The sequence below is a fragment of the Aplidium turbinatum genome, chromosome 14, assembly GCF_918807975.1.
Source record: "Aplidium turbinatum chromosome 14, kaAplTurb1.1, whole genome shotgun sequence".
Taxonomy (NCBI): domain Eukaryota; kingdom Metazoa; phylum Chordata; class Ascidiacea; order Aplousobranchia; family Polyclinidae; genus Aplidium; species Aplidium turbinatum.
The window spans coordinates 3997691-4013347 of record NC_137485.1 but is presented as its reverse complement, the minus strand read 5'-3'; the positions used below and the strand labels follow the sequence as shown (position 1 = coordinate 4013347).

Here is a 15657-nt window from a genome sequence, read left to right as displayed (position 1 = left end):
CGGTATATTATTTATTGTCGCTCAACAACAGCTGAGAGGTCTTTTAAAGACAGGGCTCATTTTTAATTTTGTATCAGATTTACAATGTCATCGCATTATTACCCAACTTATTATCACAGCGTTATACAAGAAAAAGCACTATCAATACCCTTTTTTTTAAAGTCTTCGGTTTGACCCGACCTGGAATCGAACTCAGATCTACCAGCACCAGAACCAAATGTGAAATCACTCGGCCAGAGAGCTGGTAAATCAACTGTTCACAAATTAGTTTTCCTCGACAATGAGTTACAAAGATAGCAAGCTTGCATTTCTTGTTTCCTTTCTGCCGGCAGCGAACGAAATGCACAGATTCTTGGAACTCTGCTGATAGCAACAGCTGCGTTAGCACACACATCATGAACGATGCAAAGACATAGAACAATCAGATGAAGAATTATTATTGTTGTCAGTAAGCGGCTTGAACTAACCTGCTACAAAACGTAGCTTATCTGACGTGTGGCTGGTAACAGGAAGTTGTCAAACAAGCTCAAACTTTTCTGCTTCTAGCAAGTAACAATCAAACATTAAGTTTATAATCTCCTTTAAATTGTGCAGCTTTAAAGTTACTTTGTTAATTGATGTGCGTACCAGAAAGAACAGGTTTTGTAGGTTTACAAGAATTACGAGCGAGTGCAGCATGAAATATTACATGTCTGCATTTTGTAGCTATCTTTTGGTTACGAGATTAGCTTCAAGTGTTTGTATGCAACAGTCTCGTAGTCTCATCATCTTTGCCTTGATGTAAATTAATGCAAAGATTTACAACAACGGAAGTAGGTTAATAGACTTCATAACCTAATTTAATAACTAAAACAGCATAGGCCTAAGTAACTTCAGCGAGATAGCTGAAGTTACTTAGGCCTATGCTGTTTTGCTACATTTTGTGCGAACTAGCTGAAGTTACTTATAGTCCGGCAGAAGTATGACTGAACCTGGAAATTTTATGCAAAGTTTTTTTTTTTATTGATTTTGGTAGCCTAGAGTCTACTCTTTCAGAATCTGTAGGGTGCACTCCGCGCACCCTTGAGCGTTTTGAGAAATTCAAGATGGCGTCCAAAATGGCTGCCGTTTCAGATAACTCCCTATAACTCAGTTAGTATTTGATCTAGGATGATAATTTTGGTGTCTAACCATATGTTTTAAGGGGCAAGGAATACATTGAAACTATTTATTTGACTGGTTGAGGATTGCATCATGTAGAAATGCAATTATGCCGCCAATAGGGCTGCCATATTAAAAAATTCAAACAAAAACAAACAAATTCACTTGTTTTTGGTCTAGAATGACAATTTTGGTGTCTATCCGTATGTTTCGTTGACAAGGAATCCATTTAAGAGATTAAGACAGTTGCATATGAATTACATCGCAGGAAAATCTAAAATGGCTGCTGATATATTTGCTGAATACTTATAGAAAATCATTATTTTTGCGACTTTGCTTGTGAAATACCATCTAACATATAACATCACTTACAAATGTAACCATTAGTTATCACAAATGTTACCATTAGTAATGTACAAGCCTCTCTCACAGTCACAAGACAGTCAGTTGTGGTTATCATCTCGTCATTAAGTCACCTAGTCCATAAATCTGTGATGTTGTCCAATTGAATTAAAATGCTAAGTAAGAGTCTGGCTGAAACCTGCAGCATAACACGCACAGAATATTGCACATTTCAAACCATCCCTTGTGCAGCTGCAAGAAAGCGTTTTGCAGGGGTTGTCACTCTTGCATCCACATCTGATCATGACAGTTTCTGGGGTGAGTTCAACATTTGCGGAAGGAGGACCGGTTGTAGCGTTTTAAGTGTCGAGTCTTTCACCCATCCGTACATTTCTGCATCAAGTTCGGGCGGATTGCTGTCTTCCAGTGAACGCCACACAATGGCTTGGTGATGGGCCCTTCTTAAATTCTCTTTAAAGGCTTCACTTGTAGGAGGAAGAGAACAAAGTTTTGGTGGTACCGCGGAGGCCCGACCCGTTTTGGATGCCCATATCCTCCAGCGTGCTTCGGACATTGATTTACTCGTAGTATATTGACCGTAACAAGCTGACATGAATGTGCTTGCCTGCGCAATCACTAATTCTATGGGAGAATCAATGACCCCTAAAAGTGACAGTGAGTGACCATCTTTCAGAACCTTCAATGCAGTACCTTTGCCAACTCCACAGCAGCATGCTACCGTATCACACCCAGTAAGAGCATGGGTTGGCAGGAGTTCATTCACAAAAGACACATGCTTCTCTACGGTTTTTCCAATGTCAATGACTGTTCGTTCCTTAATTGGTGATTCCATAGTGATACGATTTTTCATGCTTCCAACGTGATAATAATGAAGCAAGAAAATGAAAACGTCAGTGTCATCGGATATCACAGTTATATCACTCTCTTCATTATTTCGAGCAGACAGCATCACCTGTTGGACAATGATATTGTCCGCTTCCGCATGACTACTTGAAAGGTCTGTCCTTCTGATCACTACACCACCATGGCTGATCTCAAATGGGGCAACGTCCTCAACAATCACTATCAACTTGTGAGTCTGGGTGTATTCATGGAATGACTCGTCTTCAATCAGAAGTTTGACAATCAGGTTTATCAACTGCTTCTTGTTTTCGGTCACCGTCAATACAGTCTTTTGAGGTGGTAACTTGGTGTTCAACTGCAGCTCGTGGACTCGGCTATCTCCAGTGGCCTTAGCACTTCTGGTGACTCTCTTAGTACTGTGATCGTAGTACCGATCGAACACTAGGTGAACGTCCCCAACTTTTAGTCTCTTGGCAATGTCGCGTTTCAAGTTGTTTGCGTAGTCTGTAGTGGTGCCCTCTGCAGGCCAATAAATCACCCAGAGTAGGGCTGAACCATCAATCACAACTACTGAAGTGTCACTTGCTGTTGTCCGAGCAGATACCTCAACCTGAAACTGTCGCTTTAAGGAAGACTTTGATGTTGCAGCTCTCATTTCTTCTGTGGGGTCAAACATAGACGTTGGTACTGGGGCCACTTCGTAGGATAGGACATCTTTTATGTCAACATCACGCCCACTAGCCTGTTGGCCTATGACCCTGGAGTAGATGACATTCATGTCGTACACTTTACTACCTCCCACATTCACATGCTTCTTTGTAGCCATCATGGTAGTCATGGTCTTGTGAATTGTTTCATGTAAGCCATCAGGTAAATTCTCTCCAAATTCGCACATCTGTTTGAATCCTTTCTGCACAGCCTCCTGAACATTCACTGACGGGGTTCCATGTTGACCAGTTGCAATGTTCACTAGATCCTCTGGATGTTTCTCGGGATCAAGTGGATCCATACATTTTTGAAGCTTTGTCCTTATGGCTTCTCGGTCCTTGTTGTCATTCTTTATCCGTGCCTTCTTTTCTTCCTTATGCCCACTTCCCTGGTCTCCAGAATCTCCAAGCATTTCGCCCAGAGCAGCCTCCACAGTACTACATGTATGAAGACTCAATGCCCAGATCTTGAGCGTGTCCAGCTCCAAGGTTATTCCTATGATGCCATTTGGGGCATGGCCATATCTCATGAAAGTAGTTTCTATAAACATATCACTCCATAGGCCATTCTATAGTCCGCGTAGGTGCCTCATCACATGCTCCCCTTTCATGAACCGGACTAGTACCTCTTCTGGGAGGGATTCCATTGCCCTTAGGTAGCACATCCTATACCTTGCATAATGCACATGACCAACGGCAAAGAAATAGGGAAGCATTTGTTTGCATGCCTCAAGATCCAACAGCCGATCAGAGCCCCGATGCAGTCTATGAAACTCATCAAAAAGTGCATACCACCCAAGCGCGGGATGACATCTGAAAACCTTTCTGGGTAAGCCCACTTCACATGTAATGCAACTTTATATAGTTGTAAGTCACAGGTAAATAACACAAACTTTTGGTCAGCATTATGTGTCACCTTTTGAGCTTCCACCATTGTTGTCGTTATTGTATCTGGGTGGGATGGCACAGGATCAACCAAAGGCAGGTATGACGTCTTAGTCTTAAATTGTTCTGTTTGGCCTTGATTGCGTGTAAGAGCTGTGTTGTAGCCATTGTACTCGGGACAATTCTGTTTCTGAACATCCTGAAAGAAGGCGAAGTCAGTTTCGTCCGCTCTTTGTTTTAGAGTAGCCTGTTGCGTAAGTAACTTGAATGAGAGAACTGTTCTAACAGCAACACTCTCGGGCATTTTTGGTTTCTTGGAACCATTGTATCTCTGTATAGTGACATCACATTCTATTGCCTCCAACATCTCCTCCTTTGAAATTCGTGGGATTGTCTCTCTATGGTATCGATCATCATCAGATGGTGATTCAGGATGTGTAACCAGACCAGCTAACGAGTGGGTGGAAAGTTTTCCATTTTTCGACGAGATTTCAGCATCAAAAGTATCGACAACTACTTGTACCAAACCGTCTGATGCATCAGATATGCCAAGACAGGATCGTTCCATTGTTGCAGCTTTCACAGCTGAACGCTTAAAGTGTAATACCTCGTTATAAGAACACTTTCTTACTTTCTTACTTCTCTACTTACTTTTCTTACTTTTTTATACTTACTATACGATATTTCTTACAAGCCTGCTGAGACGCAAGTTCGCACTTATCAGTAAGAAAGCAAAGTGATTACGTAGCATAGTGGGAGTTCGAGATTAAGAAATTTACAGTAAGTATATATCAGGCAAATATATCAGCAGCCATTTTGGATTTTGCTGTGATATAATTTATATGCAAATGTTTTAATCTCTTAAATGGATTCCTTGTCAACGAAACATACGGATAGACATCAAAATTATCATTCTAGACCAAATACAAGTGAATTTGTTTGCTTTTGTTTGAATTTTGTAATATGGCAGCCCTATTGGCGGCATTATTGCATTTCTACCTGATGCAATCCCCAACCAGTCAAATAAATAGTTTCAATGTATTCCTTGCCCCTCAAAACATATGGTTAGACACCAAAATTATCATCCTAGGTCAAATACTAACTGAGTTATAAGGAGTTATCTGAAACGACAGCCATTTTGGACGCCATCTTGAATTTCTCAAAACGCTCAAGGATGCGCGGAGTGCACCCGGCAGATTCTGAAAGAGTAGACTCTAGGCTACCAAAATCAATAAAAAAAAAAACTTTGCATAAAATTTCCAGGTTCAGCCAAAAAATTGGATTTGGCAACCGGACTATTAAACCCACGGCGAGCTATAATAGTGGCCAGCGCATCGTGCACGCACGAGATCTGACTGACGGCCTATATGCTTTGTGTAAAAAAACACGATTTTGTCACTTTCCTGAACGTTATTAACAGTTAGGTGATGTTTCGTCAAAATTTATTAATTATTGTAATTAATATACAAACAATATCACATGGATATAAGTTGATCGTCATATGTTTTACTGGCAGAAACTTATTAAAGAAAACATAGATTGGTAATGGCAGTTTGCTGTGAATTTTTTGTGTAACCAATGACTTCATGAACAGATAAAAGCTCCTTGAAACGAAAACATTGTAGCTTATACCTAATTTTGTTAAACTAAGCTGCATAACTGTAACTGCTTCAGCTTTTCATAAAGTTTGTAACTAAACTTCTACTTTCTGGCAAAGATGCATGGTTAGTGAACAAGTTATTGAACATATAAAAAATAAGTTCAGTAAAACTAGAACCTTAGCATAAAGAATAGACTATAGATGAAACATCTTCCTCCCAACTGATTAAGTTAAGAATAGGCCGTCAGTCACGTTTGAAGTACGCGCGATGACGTGGCCTCGACTAGAGGGCGCCATGCTTAAACCTATGCTGTTTTATTTCTTATCTATTGTTATTCCCAGTAACAGGCATAAACTACAAACTGTAAACCTCTATAATGAATCGCACGCAGTTAATTCGAAGCCAATACACTCTATTCAATGTGCTCACATCTGGTCGGAGTTTTACTTGCCTGATTCAGCAGGTGGTTAAATTGAAGGTATGAAAAGTCTATACAAAAATTAGATTTGAATCCAGAAACAAGCCTCCTTCCAATAACAAGAGTTTTAAGAACTATCTTGACAGTCAGTTTTGAAGTGCGAAGATGAACTAGACCAGAGGCGTCCAACCCGTGGCCCGCGGGCCACATGTGGCCTGCGAGAAGGTTCTGAGCGGCCTGCGTGATATTTTTCGAAATGACATATATTATATAATCAACTCAATAGCCAACGTAATTTATGGCGAACTTACATTCCGATAAATTGGCATTTATTGTTTGCTTTTTCTATTACTCTATAATCCCTAGTGCATGGGGTGCGCAACTGTTCAAGTTAATTTTATTGTATCACAATGCACATTGTTACGCATCACATTTTCCACATTGTTACGTCCACCCTTTTCCACACAATAGTACTGGTGCTTCAAGAGTCAGTCAATCAGCAATATTTCTTGCTTTTAGCGAGAGAAGTTTAAAACTTTCTAATGCTAGAATTTTACAAAAAAAATTGTTTCTTAAAAAAAGATCAGAGGATTCATAAATTGGCAGTTTTCGTGACATCATTATTCGGCAGCACTTACTTGTGCAAGCAAGTTTTTCGTGGATGAACCTAAGGACAGCAGGACAATAAATTACGGGACGCGCAACTCCGCTGTTCCGCAACATCAGAAGGGTCAATTGCCAATTTGACATTTTTTACGCTTTGCTGCTGGCTTGCTTTCAACTAAAAACCTTAAACCACTTTAAAACCAACTTCACTCTTCTTATACAACCCATAGAATGTACAAACACATTTCTAAGATTAGAATTTGGGTGTGAGGGTTTTAATTAGAAACTATCAGACAGTCATTTTTAAGATTTCAAATTAGCAGTAAATGCTCAATTGGCCCTCACAACCATTCGTAAACTACATGTGGCCCTTTGGCCAAAAAGGTTGGACACCCCTGAACTAGACGCAATTAAATCGGGTTCGCAAACTTGAATTAAAGGTTTATGTTGTTGCAGCAATCGTTTTATTAAAATTATCTTTTGTGTTAGCGCAGGCTATACAAGTAACTTCCAATAAAAGCAATTTAATAAAGTAATTATTATGCAACTATGAATGACTGTGTGCTCAGAGAATATCAAAATGAAGATTTTAAAGAAGTAAAAGCTTTACTAGACAGCGAAATGAGGAAACAATACATACCCACGTACTGGTGGATTGCAGTTCTTTCCTTGAAGGTACAGGTAAGTCAACTTTCCAAGGAAATAAAAACTTTAACTGGCTACACATTGGGCTCTTTGAAACAAACACAGTGCAGTAAGCCAGTAATAGACAATCTTGCCACTTGTATTGCTAAAGAGCTAATCTTGGGCATGTTTATATTATGTCTAGATCATTGTGCTTCTCTTCGCTGCAGCGATATCGTGGTCGTGCGATTTCACTGGAAACAAAGTTTGGATTATTTTCCTTTTGACACATTTAGCTGTGTTTGTTCACGGTTTGTATAATATCACCGCTACTATGTTTTCATAATTATCCAGATGAACACCCAAACTTTTTTCAGTATTCGTACAGCTCACAGATGAGCAGAAAATAGAACAAAATTGAGTTTGTAATTTTTTGTGCTTTCTTTTATTAAGTGGTTAAATATCTTAAATAGATAATATTTTTTAACTTTGTTATCTTCATTATAAAGTGCGTTAGCTGATATTGTGGGTATAGTAGGCCACTGTATTGTAGTAAGGAAAGTTGCTTGTGGCAGTCGCTTTATTCAGTGTTGGGCTGTCAGATGTTACAGTAAATATTTGTTGTTTGTTTTAGGAAAACTATGTTGGCAACACTATAAAAGTACTCACATGATTGGGATGACGTCTTTGGAAGTCTTCGATCGTTTTTGGGTTGCAGAGGAGGAGAAATCTAGAACAATTGTGGGCTGTGCGGGAATTATTGTTCATCGCTCTTACGATACAATGTCGGGCGAAGAGAATATCAAGCGACTTTCAGTTAATTGTTTGGAAAGCACATTTTCTTATTCTGTAGAAATTAAGGTGACTTGATATTTAATCAAGAAACAAGTTTATGTCACATCCAGGCTTACACCCGGTGGTTGAAGATTTAGATTAAGTAGACGAGAATGCAAGAAAGCCAACCTTCGTATCCATCTTCAGGCATGCCTTAAAGTGTCCTGCCAAATAGTCGCATGCTCTAAAGAAGCATCGAACCGGCGAGTGCCGTACCAGGGCTCTAACCACTCGGCCATGCAACCAAACACAAAAATAAGTAGTAAGCAAAATAATTTATTGCTAAAGGTTGTGTTTCAAACATATGTTTTCAAATGGCTTTTCCAGAGTAATTAAGCGATTTAAGTCAAAAAACTATAACCCTATATTTTCATTAAGTCTTCTCATAGGCCTTCATTTAATTTACGAGCGCAGTAACGCTTGTTTGTTGCAGAATTTGACAATTAAACAACGGCATGGATCATCAAAACAACGTGTACGTTTGCTGCAAACGATCAACGATCATATTCACAAACATCTTCTAAAGATGGAACTTATCGAATTTTCTTCTATTGTTTTAATATTTGCAAACTCATTTCATTCGTCAGCAAACAACATTTATAAAACCATGGGCTTTGAATTGACAAGAAGTTGGGGACTGCCAGTGCTTTTTGGTTTGATTGAAATCACAATTTATCGCTGTGAAAAGTTTCTCAATGTATAAAAATTGTTTTTGTCATCAACTATTTGAATTTATTAGTAAAGTTTCAACCAACTTAAACTACGATAATAACCTACACTGTAAAAAAATTTTACTACGCATAGCCATGCAACAATTTTACTATGCACTTTAGTAATTCTTACTAACAAAGTTTGTAAAATTTACAGTAGAGTTTGGTAGTTTTTGCACTCAGTGCATGGTAGAATTTACAGTTTTGTTGTAATATTTACAGTTTATTTTGGCAATTTTTACTCGCTAAGGATGGTAGAATTTACGTTTCTCCAGCAATACTTACGATTAATCTTAGCATTTTTTACTCTTAATTTATGGTAGAATTTACATCTATCTTGCAATAATTACTGTTGACCTTGGTGATTTTTACTAGCTACACATAGTAGAATTTACTTTTCTTTTCGCAATAGTTTCTATCACTGAGCTATAACTTTCACTATGCCCAGCCATGCAACAATTTTACTATGCGCTTTAGTAATTCTACTAACAAAGTTAGTAAAGTGAATAGTTCAGAAAGGCACCTTGAATTGTCGTCATAAACCATGACAAAAAATATGCAGGTCGGAAATCTTGTAGTATACTGTATTACAAAGCCTGAAAAGAACGCAAAAACAAAGAACAAGCAGTTCACAGATGCAGACGCAAAATACATACATTTTATAATGTACAAGGTAGATAGTTTTCATTTCAAAAGCTTGTTTCAGCGCGGACACAAAAAGCAATGAAAAGCGAAGTCCCGATGAGTCGGAAGCAGCGGCATTTTTCTAACGAGATATCGAAGTTAGTTTAGCGGTTTCAAAAGCAAAAGGGAAACTAAAAGGTACACAATACGAACGGGTACTGTGCTACTTTCGACCACACTCGCACAATGTACAATGAGTTTTTCCTGAACTTTTTGTCCGTTCACATTTCTTCAGAAGTTTTGATGAGTTTGCAAAGTCTCACAATTTTAGAGTGTACGTCTTGTCATCTACGTTTTTTCGTCTTGGCTCCCAACTCATCCATGCGGGCAAAATATCTAAAAAGACACAAACCTCTGAGCCAAACAATATTTTAAACAATCTGAACCTAAAATGTCAGAATGCACATTACCACTTCAAACAACAGGCGGTATGGAGGAACAGTTGAAGCTTTTATATGTACTAGCTCAGTAATAAAATGCTAGGATTCGAACTCATCGGGTTGTGAGTTTTAAACTACCCTTACCAGTTTTATTTTGTTAATGTAAGATAGGCAGAAGCACTGCCGCTGTTAGCTTTCATGCAGCATAGTGCACATACTGTAATCGACTGCTGTTTGCTCGCAATCAAGAAAGCCAATGAAAAGCTAACTATACTGAAACAATGCTTTACTGTATATAATTCGAACCACACACGGCAACCTGTGTACAGTATAATAGCTTTTCGTCGAGCGCAGTCTAATTATGGACAAACAGCATCTGGTCTTAAGCGACCACGATAGCTGGTTTGGTGACAAACTAGATGCCTGGCATTTAGTTTGTTTGTTTTATTGAAATCTAACAAAAAAAAAATCTGAAACCATAGAACGACGTTTACATCAAAGTAAACCTAAAGTCTAGAACTGCGAGATTACCATTACCACTCCAGCAATGAGCAATCCCACGCATGGTAAGAAAATACCAGCAAGCATACGAAGCATCGAGATTAACTTCGGGCAGAGGTGCACAATCGACTGTTGATCGAATGTCGAGATGGTAAAGAAAAGCATCAACACGTCCTGGCGCAAAGCATGCATGTAAAAGATCCGCAGGCAACTAAGAAGTCTGTCTGGAAGACCAACCGGTTGCGTAGTGTGTTCATCAACACAATACATTCGCTCTTACCTTTGAAAAAATTCCAGTGTAACCGCAATTTTGTCATTGTATTGAATGTTGAAAACATAATAGCAGCAGAATAGATAGACGAATCCGTTAAGGACATCTTCACACTTCCAAACCACTTCTTTTTCCACAACGACGAAGACCTTCGCAACCGAAACTGTTGATGCACCTGCAGAATATGTACTCTAGGTAAAACGGTAAGAACCAAGCCCACAAACGATTACTTAACTAAGCGTTGTTTTGGGAAACATAGCAATAATCCAGCGGCAGTCACGTTACATGGGACCACTGATGCAGAGCAAAGCACTCCTGGGCACAACAGCGTTTTTTCTGTTCTCCATTTAATATTTTGTCCGTTCATTAGACGCATAACCCGACCAAGGAAATGAACCAGTTATGTACTTCCACGTTCTAAGCTGACGTTTGAACCATTACACTATGTAGCAGCTCTTACAAGTATAATTGGCAAACATTTGGCTTTGTATAATTATGTATATGTAGCCTACAATTGTACAGTGTGCCCACTTAGACAGCTTCTGCTTTTGAAGACAGCACTCAACCGGATCATTCCTAGGTAAAATCTGTTTGGATTAACCCGATAACAATGACATGTTGCAGTGAAATGCACAAATAGGTCTACCTTTGATAACAAGAAATGAAGTCGATGGAGCTGCTTCCACAATGTTCTCCATTGGAACATCTTCCTGCAATTACAAATTTATATTGTTTCTAGTGAAAACAGCTTAAAAGCAATACAATGCGTAATCGGCAAGGAACAGGTAAAGTTTTATCATGGTAGAGCATCCAGTTCAATGCCTCGCATTGCTTCTGTCCAAAGGAAAACTACAGATCAATGCTGCCTCAAGGATGCAAAGCTACAGTAACTGTGCAGCGTGCAGTCTGGCAAATAAACTTTAGCAACCAAATGTTGTACCACATAGGTTGAAAATGAATCCCTTGGCTAATTTTGGGGTGCTGATTTTGAATCTGATGTTTGTGTTTGTGTCATCTTTCATTTTTTAGAAACCTCACACACCCAAAAAGTTTAAAATACCATATCATAGCATATACCAAAAAATTACACAAACTTTCCACATCAAACTATTGTGAACCAGTGCTTGTGATTACAGAACAACTTACTTCGTTTCCAAGCTTTTAGCACCTTTCGGGCTTGTATTGGAAGTAGCACATCTTTCAGGTCATCATTTTCGACAAATGTAAGATCAGCCACCGACTGAACACCAACCTGCTTTAGCTTGTCAAGCAACACACCAAGAACTTCCGGAGATAAATCGGGTAAAGTTGTTGATAGGTTTTGTTCAATTGCTTCCATTACCAATCAGTTTTCAAACTAGGTTCCTGCAAAACACTACACAAATCATGTAAAACTAGGATAGGGCAAATCTGAAAATTTTAGAGAGCCGAGTTCTTCTATAAGCGAAATGATGCGCTGAATCCAAAAATGACCATACTTATTAGATCAAAGAGGTCCATTGTTATGGATTTTCTCAAATATATTAACAGCTGCAAACTGGTGCAGGATGTCTTCAATTGTACCGGGTTCTACTTTTGCTTGCAGAAGTAACTTTTTTAACAAATTATTTGAATGCATTACTTGTAACGTGTTTATTTTTCCTGAGTGACAATATCACCCGCAGTGCTGCTTAGCACGTGCGGTACCTCTAAATACCCATTGTCAGGCATTGTCAGGCATTGTCGGCATTGTCAGGCATTGTCGGGCATTGTCAGGCGTTGTCGGGCATTGTCGGCTATTGGGGGGTTATATGCATTTCTAGGGATTGTCGAGCATTTTCAGGGGTTGTCAGGTATTGTAGAGTAGATACTTTCAGGCATTGTTGGGAATTTCCAGGCATTGTCGATCATTATCAGTGGTTGACAGGTTTGTTAGTTATTATAGAACATATTCAGGCATTGTCGAACATTTTCAGGGGTTGTCGAGCATTTTCAGGGGTTGTCAGACATTGTAGAGTAGCTACTTTCAGGCATTGTCTATAATTTAAAGGCATTGTCTAGGATTTCTAGGCATTGTCGATCATTATCAGTGGTTGACAGGTTTGTTAGTCATTATAGAACATTTTTAGGCATTGTCGAACATTTTCAGGGGTTGTCGAGCATTTTCGGGGGTTGTCAGGCATTGTAGAGTAGCTACTTTCAGGCATTGTCTAGAATTTCCAGGCATTGTCGATCATTATCAATGGTTGACAGGCTTGTTAGGCATTGTGGGAAATTTTCAAGCATTGTCGAAAATATTCAGGGGTTGTCGAGCATTTTCAGGTGTCAGTGGTTCTCAGGCATTGTAAAGTACTTTAGATTCTTTCTGGCAGGCATTGTCGGATATCTTCAGGCGTTGTCTAGGATTAGGCCTGACAACTGACAATGCCTGACAACCCCTGAAAGTGCTCGACAACCCCTGAAAATGTTCGACAATGCCTGAAAATGTTCCATAATGACTACCAAACCTGTCAACCACTGATAATGATCGACAATGCCTGGAAATCCTAGACAATGCCTGGAAATTATCGACAATGCCTAAAAGTAGCTACTCGACAATGCCTGACAACGCCTGAAAATGCTCGACAATCCCTGAAAATGTTCGACAATGCCTGAAAATGTTCCATAATGACTACCAAACCTGTCAACCACTGATAATGATCGACAATGCCTGGAAATCCTAGACAATGCCTGGAAATTATCGACAATGCCTAAAAGTAGCTACTCGACAATGCCTGACAACGCCTGAAAATGCTCGACAATCCCTGAAAATGTTCGACAATGCCTAAAAATGTTCCATAATGACTACCAAACCCGTCAACCACTGATATTAATCGACAATGCCTGGAAATCCTAGACAATGCCAGGAAATTCCCAACAATGCCTGAAAGTAGCTACTCTACAATGCCTGACAACCCCTAAAAATGCTCGACAACCCCTAAAAATGCTCGACAACCCCTAAAAATGTTCGACAATGCCTAACAAACCCGTCAACCACTGATAATGATCGATAATGCCTGGAAATCCTAGACAATGCCTGGAAGTAGCTACTCTACAATGCCTGACAACCCCTGAAAATGCTCGACAACCCCTAGAAATTCTCCACAACTCCCCCAATAGTCGACAATGCCCGAAAATGCCCGACAATGCCTGACAATGCCCGACAATGCCTGACAATGCCTGACAATGCCCGACAATGCCTGACAATGGGTATTTAGAGGTACCCCGCTTTCATCAACAGTACCGGTATCCATTCTGGAATATTTTTCATAGTTACACCGCAGATGAAACTTCAGATGTTTGAAAAGACTCTCAGAATTGTTAAACTCTAGTCCACAATCCGCATAGAGCACTTCAACGAGCACATTATAGCATTAACTGGAAAAACCTAGATATTACAGCAGACACTTCACTAAATATGAACAGACGCTGGAATTTCAGGTGCTTCTTCACTAAATCTGCTGAATTATGAAAATGTAGTCCACGTATAGGTAGAGCACATTTCAATGGACACATTATAATGAGCTACAATTAACAATAATACTTGAAGACTTACCGTAACCATTGTAACTGTGTAATGTGAAATTCTGCCAAGTATATTTATAAGTGGCACAAACCACACATCGGCGCAGTGTTAACACAGCTACAAATCATCTCTGTTTGATTTTAACTTAAATACAAAGCCTATTCAAGCCGAGTAAAACATGTTACAAGAAAATTGGATGAACACAGAAAGTTTGAAAACTCTGACACTACCTCTACTCTGAAACTTCGTTTGACTGCGGTATTCCTGTTAGTAGCAACCAGGGTACTACTTATGTTGCATGCTTATTCTTCAATAGAATATTTTGTTTAATTCTATTTTACTGGCTTATTCTACCATTAGTTCGCTGTCTCCTGGTTGAGCTATAATCAACTTCCCTTTTGAAACTGTTTTATATCTACCAGTGCTTAACAAATAAAAATTCTTGAAACCTGCTGGTCACAATAATCTTCACTGGGCTAAATAAGCTTACCACAGTCAGTGGCGTACGCAGGATTTTCTCAAGGGGGGGGGGCCATTGAGAGTAGCGTAACCAGGAATTTTGAAAGGGGGAGTTTTACGGCCGGCGGGCGAAGCCCGACGGCGTTTTTGCCTAAGACGACACCCAGTGGTGGGAGGTCTGGGGGGCCTCCCCCAGAATATTTTGAAAAATTACTTCGAATTTGGTGCATTCTGAGAGCATTTTCAACAAAAATGTGGGTATGAATATTCCTGTAAAATGGTGCTGTCAGGTGGCATAGCAAAAGGATAAGATCATGTTTTCTTCGGCATTTTTCGGAAATAAAGCTAGACGTTTTCATGATATCCCAGTATGGTTTTAGTTTAGACTTTATCCATTTCTTTCTCACTATAATAGGCTTACAGAACACTATGCTACATTGGCATACCTGGAGTGGGGTAGGTGGATTGGGCCATGTATTTCGTATTGGCTTAGTCTATATTGTTAATTGCTTTGACAGAGCAATGCAAAACATATTAAATGGCTTAATCTACGTCGTTAACTACTAAAACATTTTAAAGGGGGGGGGGGGGCATGGCCCAATGCCCCCCCCCTGCGTACGCTAGTGACCACAGTGTTGTTGATGTAGAAATACATCTCGCCGCTGTAATATCCTCACTCTTTCGACTCTGCTGGTGGCAACAAGTTACAAAAACTTTGCGAAACTGTACTGACTGTACAACAACAAACCCTAGCGTAAGTTCCCGGATGTCCAAATTCGCGCTGTTTTCTGCTGCTACGTTGGAATCACCTCATTGGCCGATTCAGAAAAGCGTGAAATGCCGAAGCATCCTAAGAGCAACCATGCGTATCGAAAGTGCTTTTTTCTTGCAATCCTGCAAAGGCGAGAGAAAAAACGAGAGAAAAAAGGAAAATTGAAGTTTTTTACTGTGCAGTTACGGTGACGTGCTGCTACAATCCGAATTGTAAAACTTTCACCAGCAATGCGCAGGAATTTTTACAAGATTTTTTTACAGTGTATCAAGACTTTGTCAGTAACACCAACGCATCAGTCGGTGTTAATGCCCT

At 39.5% G+C, this 15657-nt stretch overlaps 1 protein-coding gene across 1 annotated transcript; it reads left to right on the top strand.

Moving 5' to 3' along the window:
* Nucleotides 1-7112: 7112 nt before the first annotated feature.
* On the top strand, nucleotides 7113-8057 carry LOC145783660 (uncharacterized). Its single transcript, XM_082595545.1, has 3 exons — nucleotides 7113-7244; nucleotides 7393-7498; nucleotides 7822-8057. The coding sequence occupies exons 1-3, from the start codon at nucleotides 7113-7115 to the stop codon at nucleotides 8055-8057; spliced, it is 474 nt and encodes a 157-aa protein (XP_082451671.1).
* Nucleotides 8058-15657: the final 7600 nt, after the last annotated feature.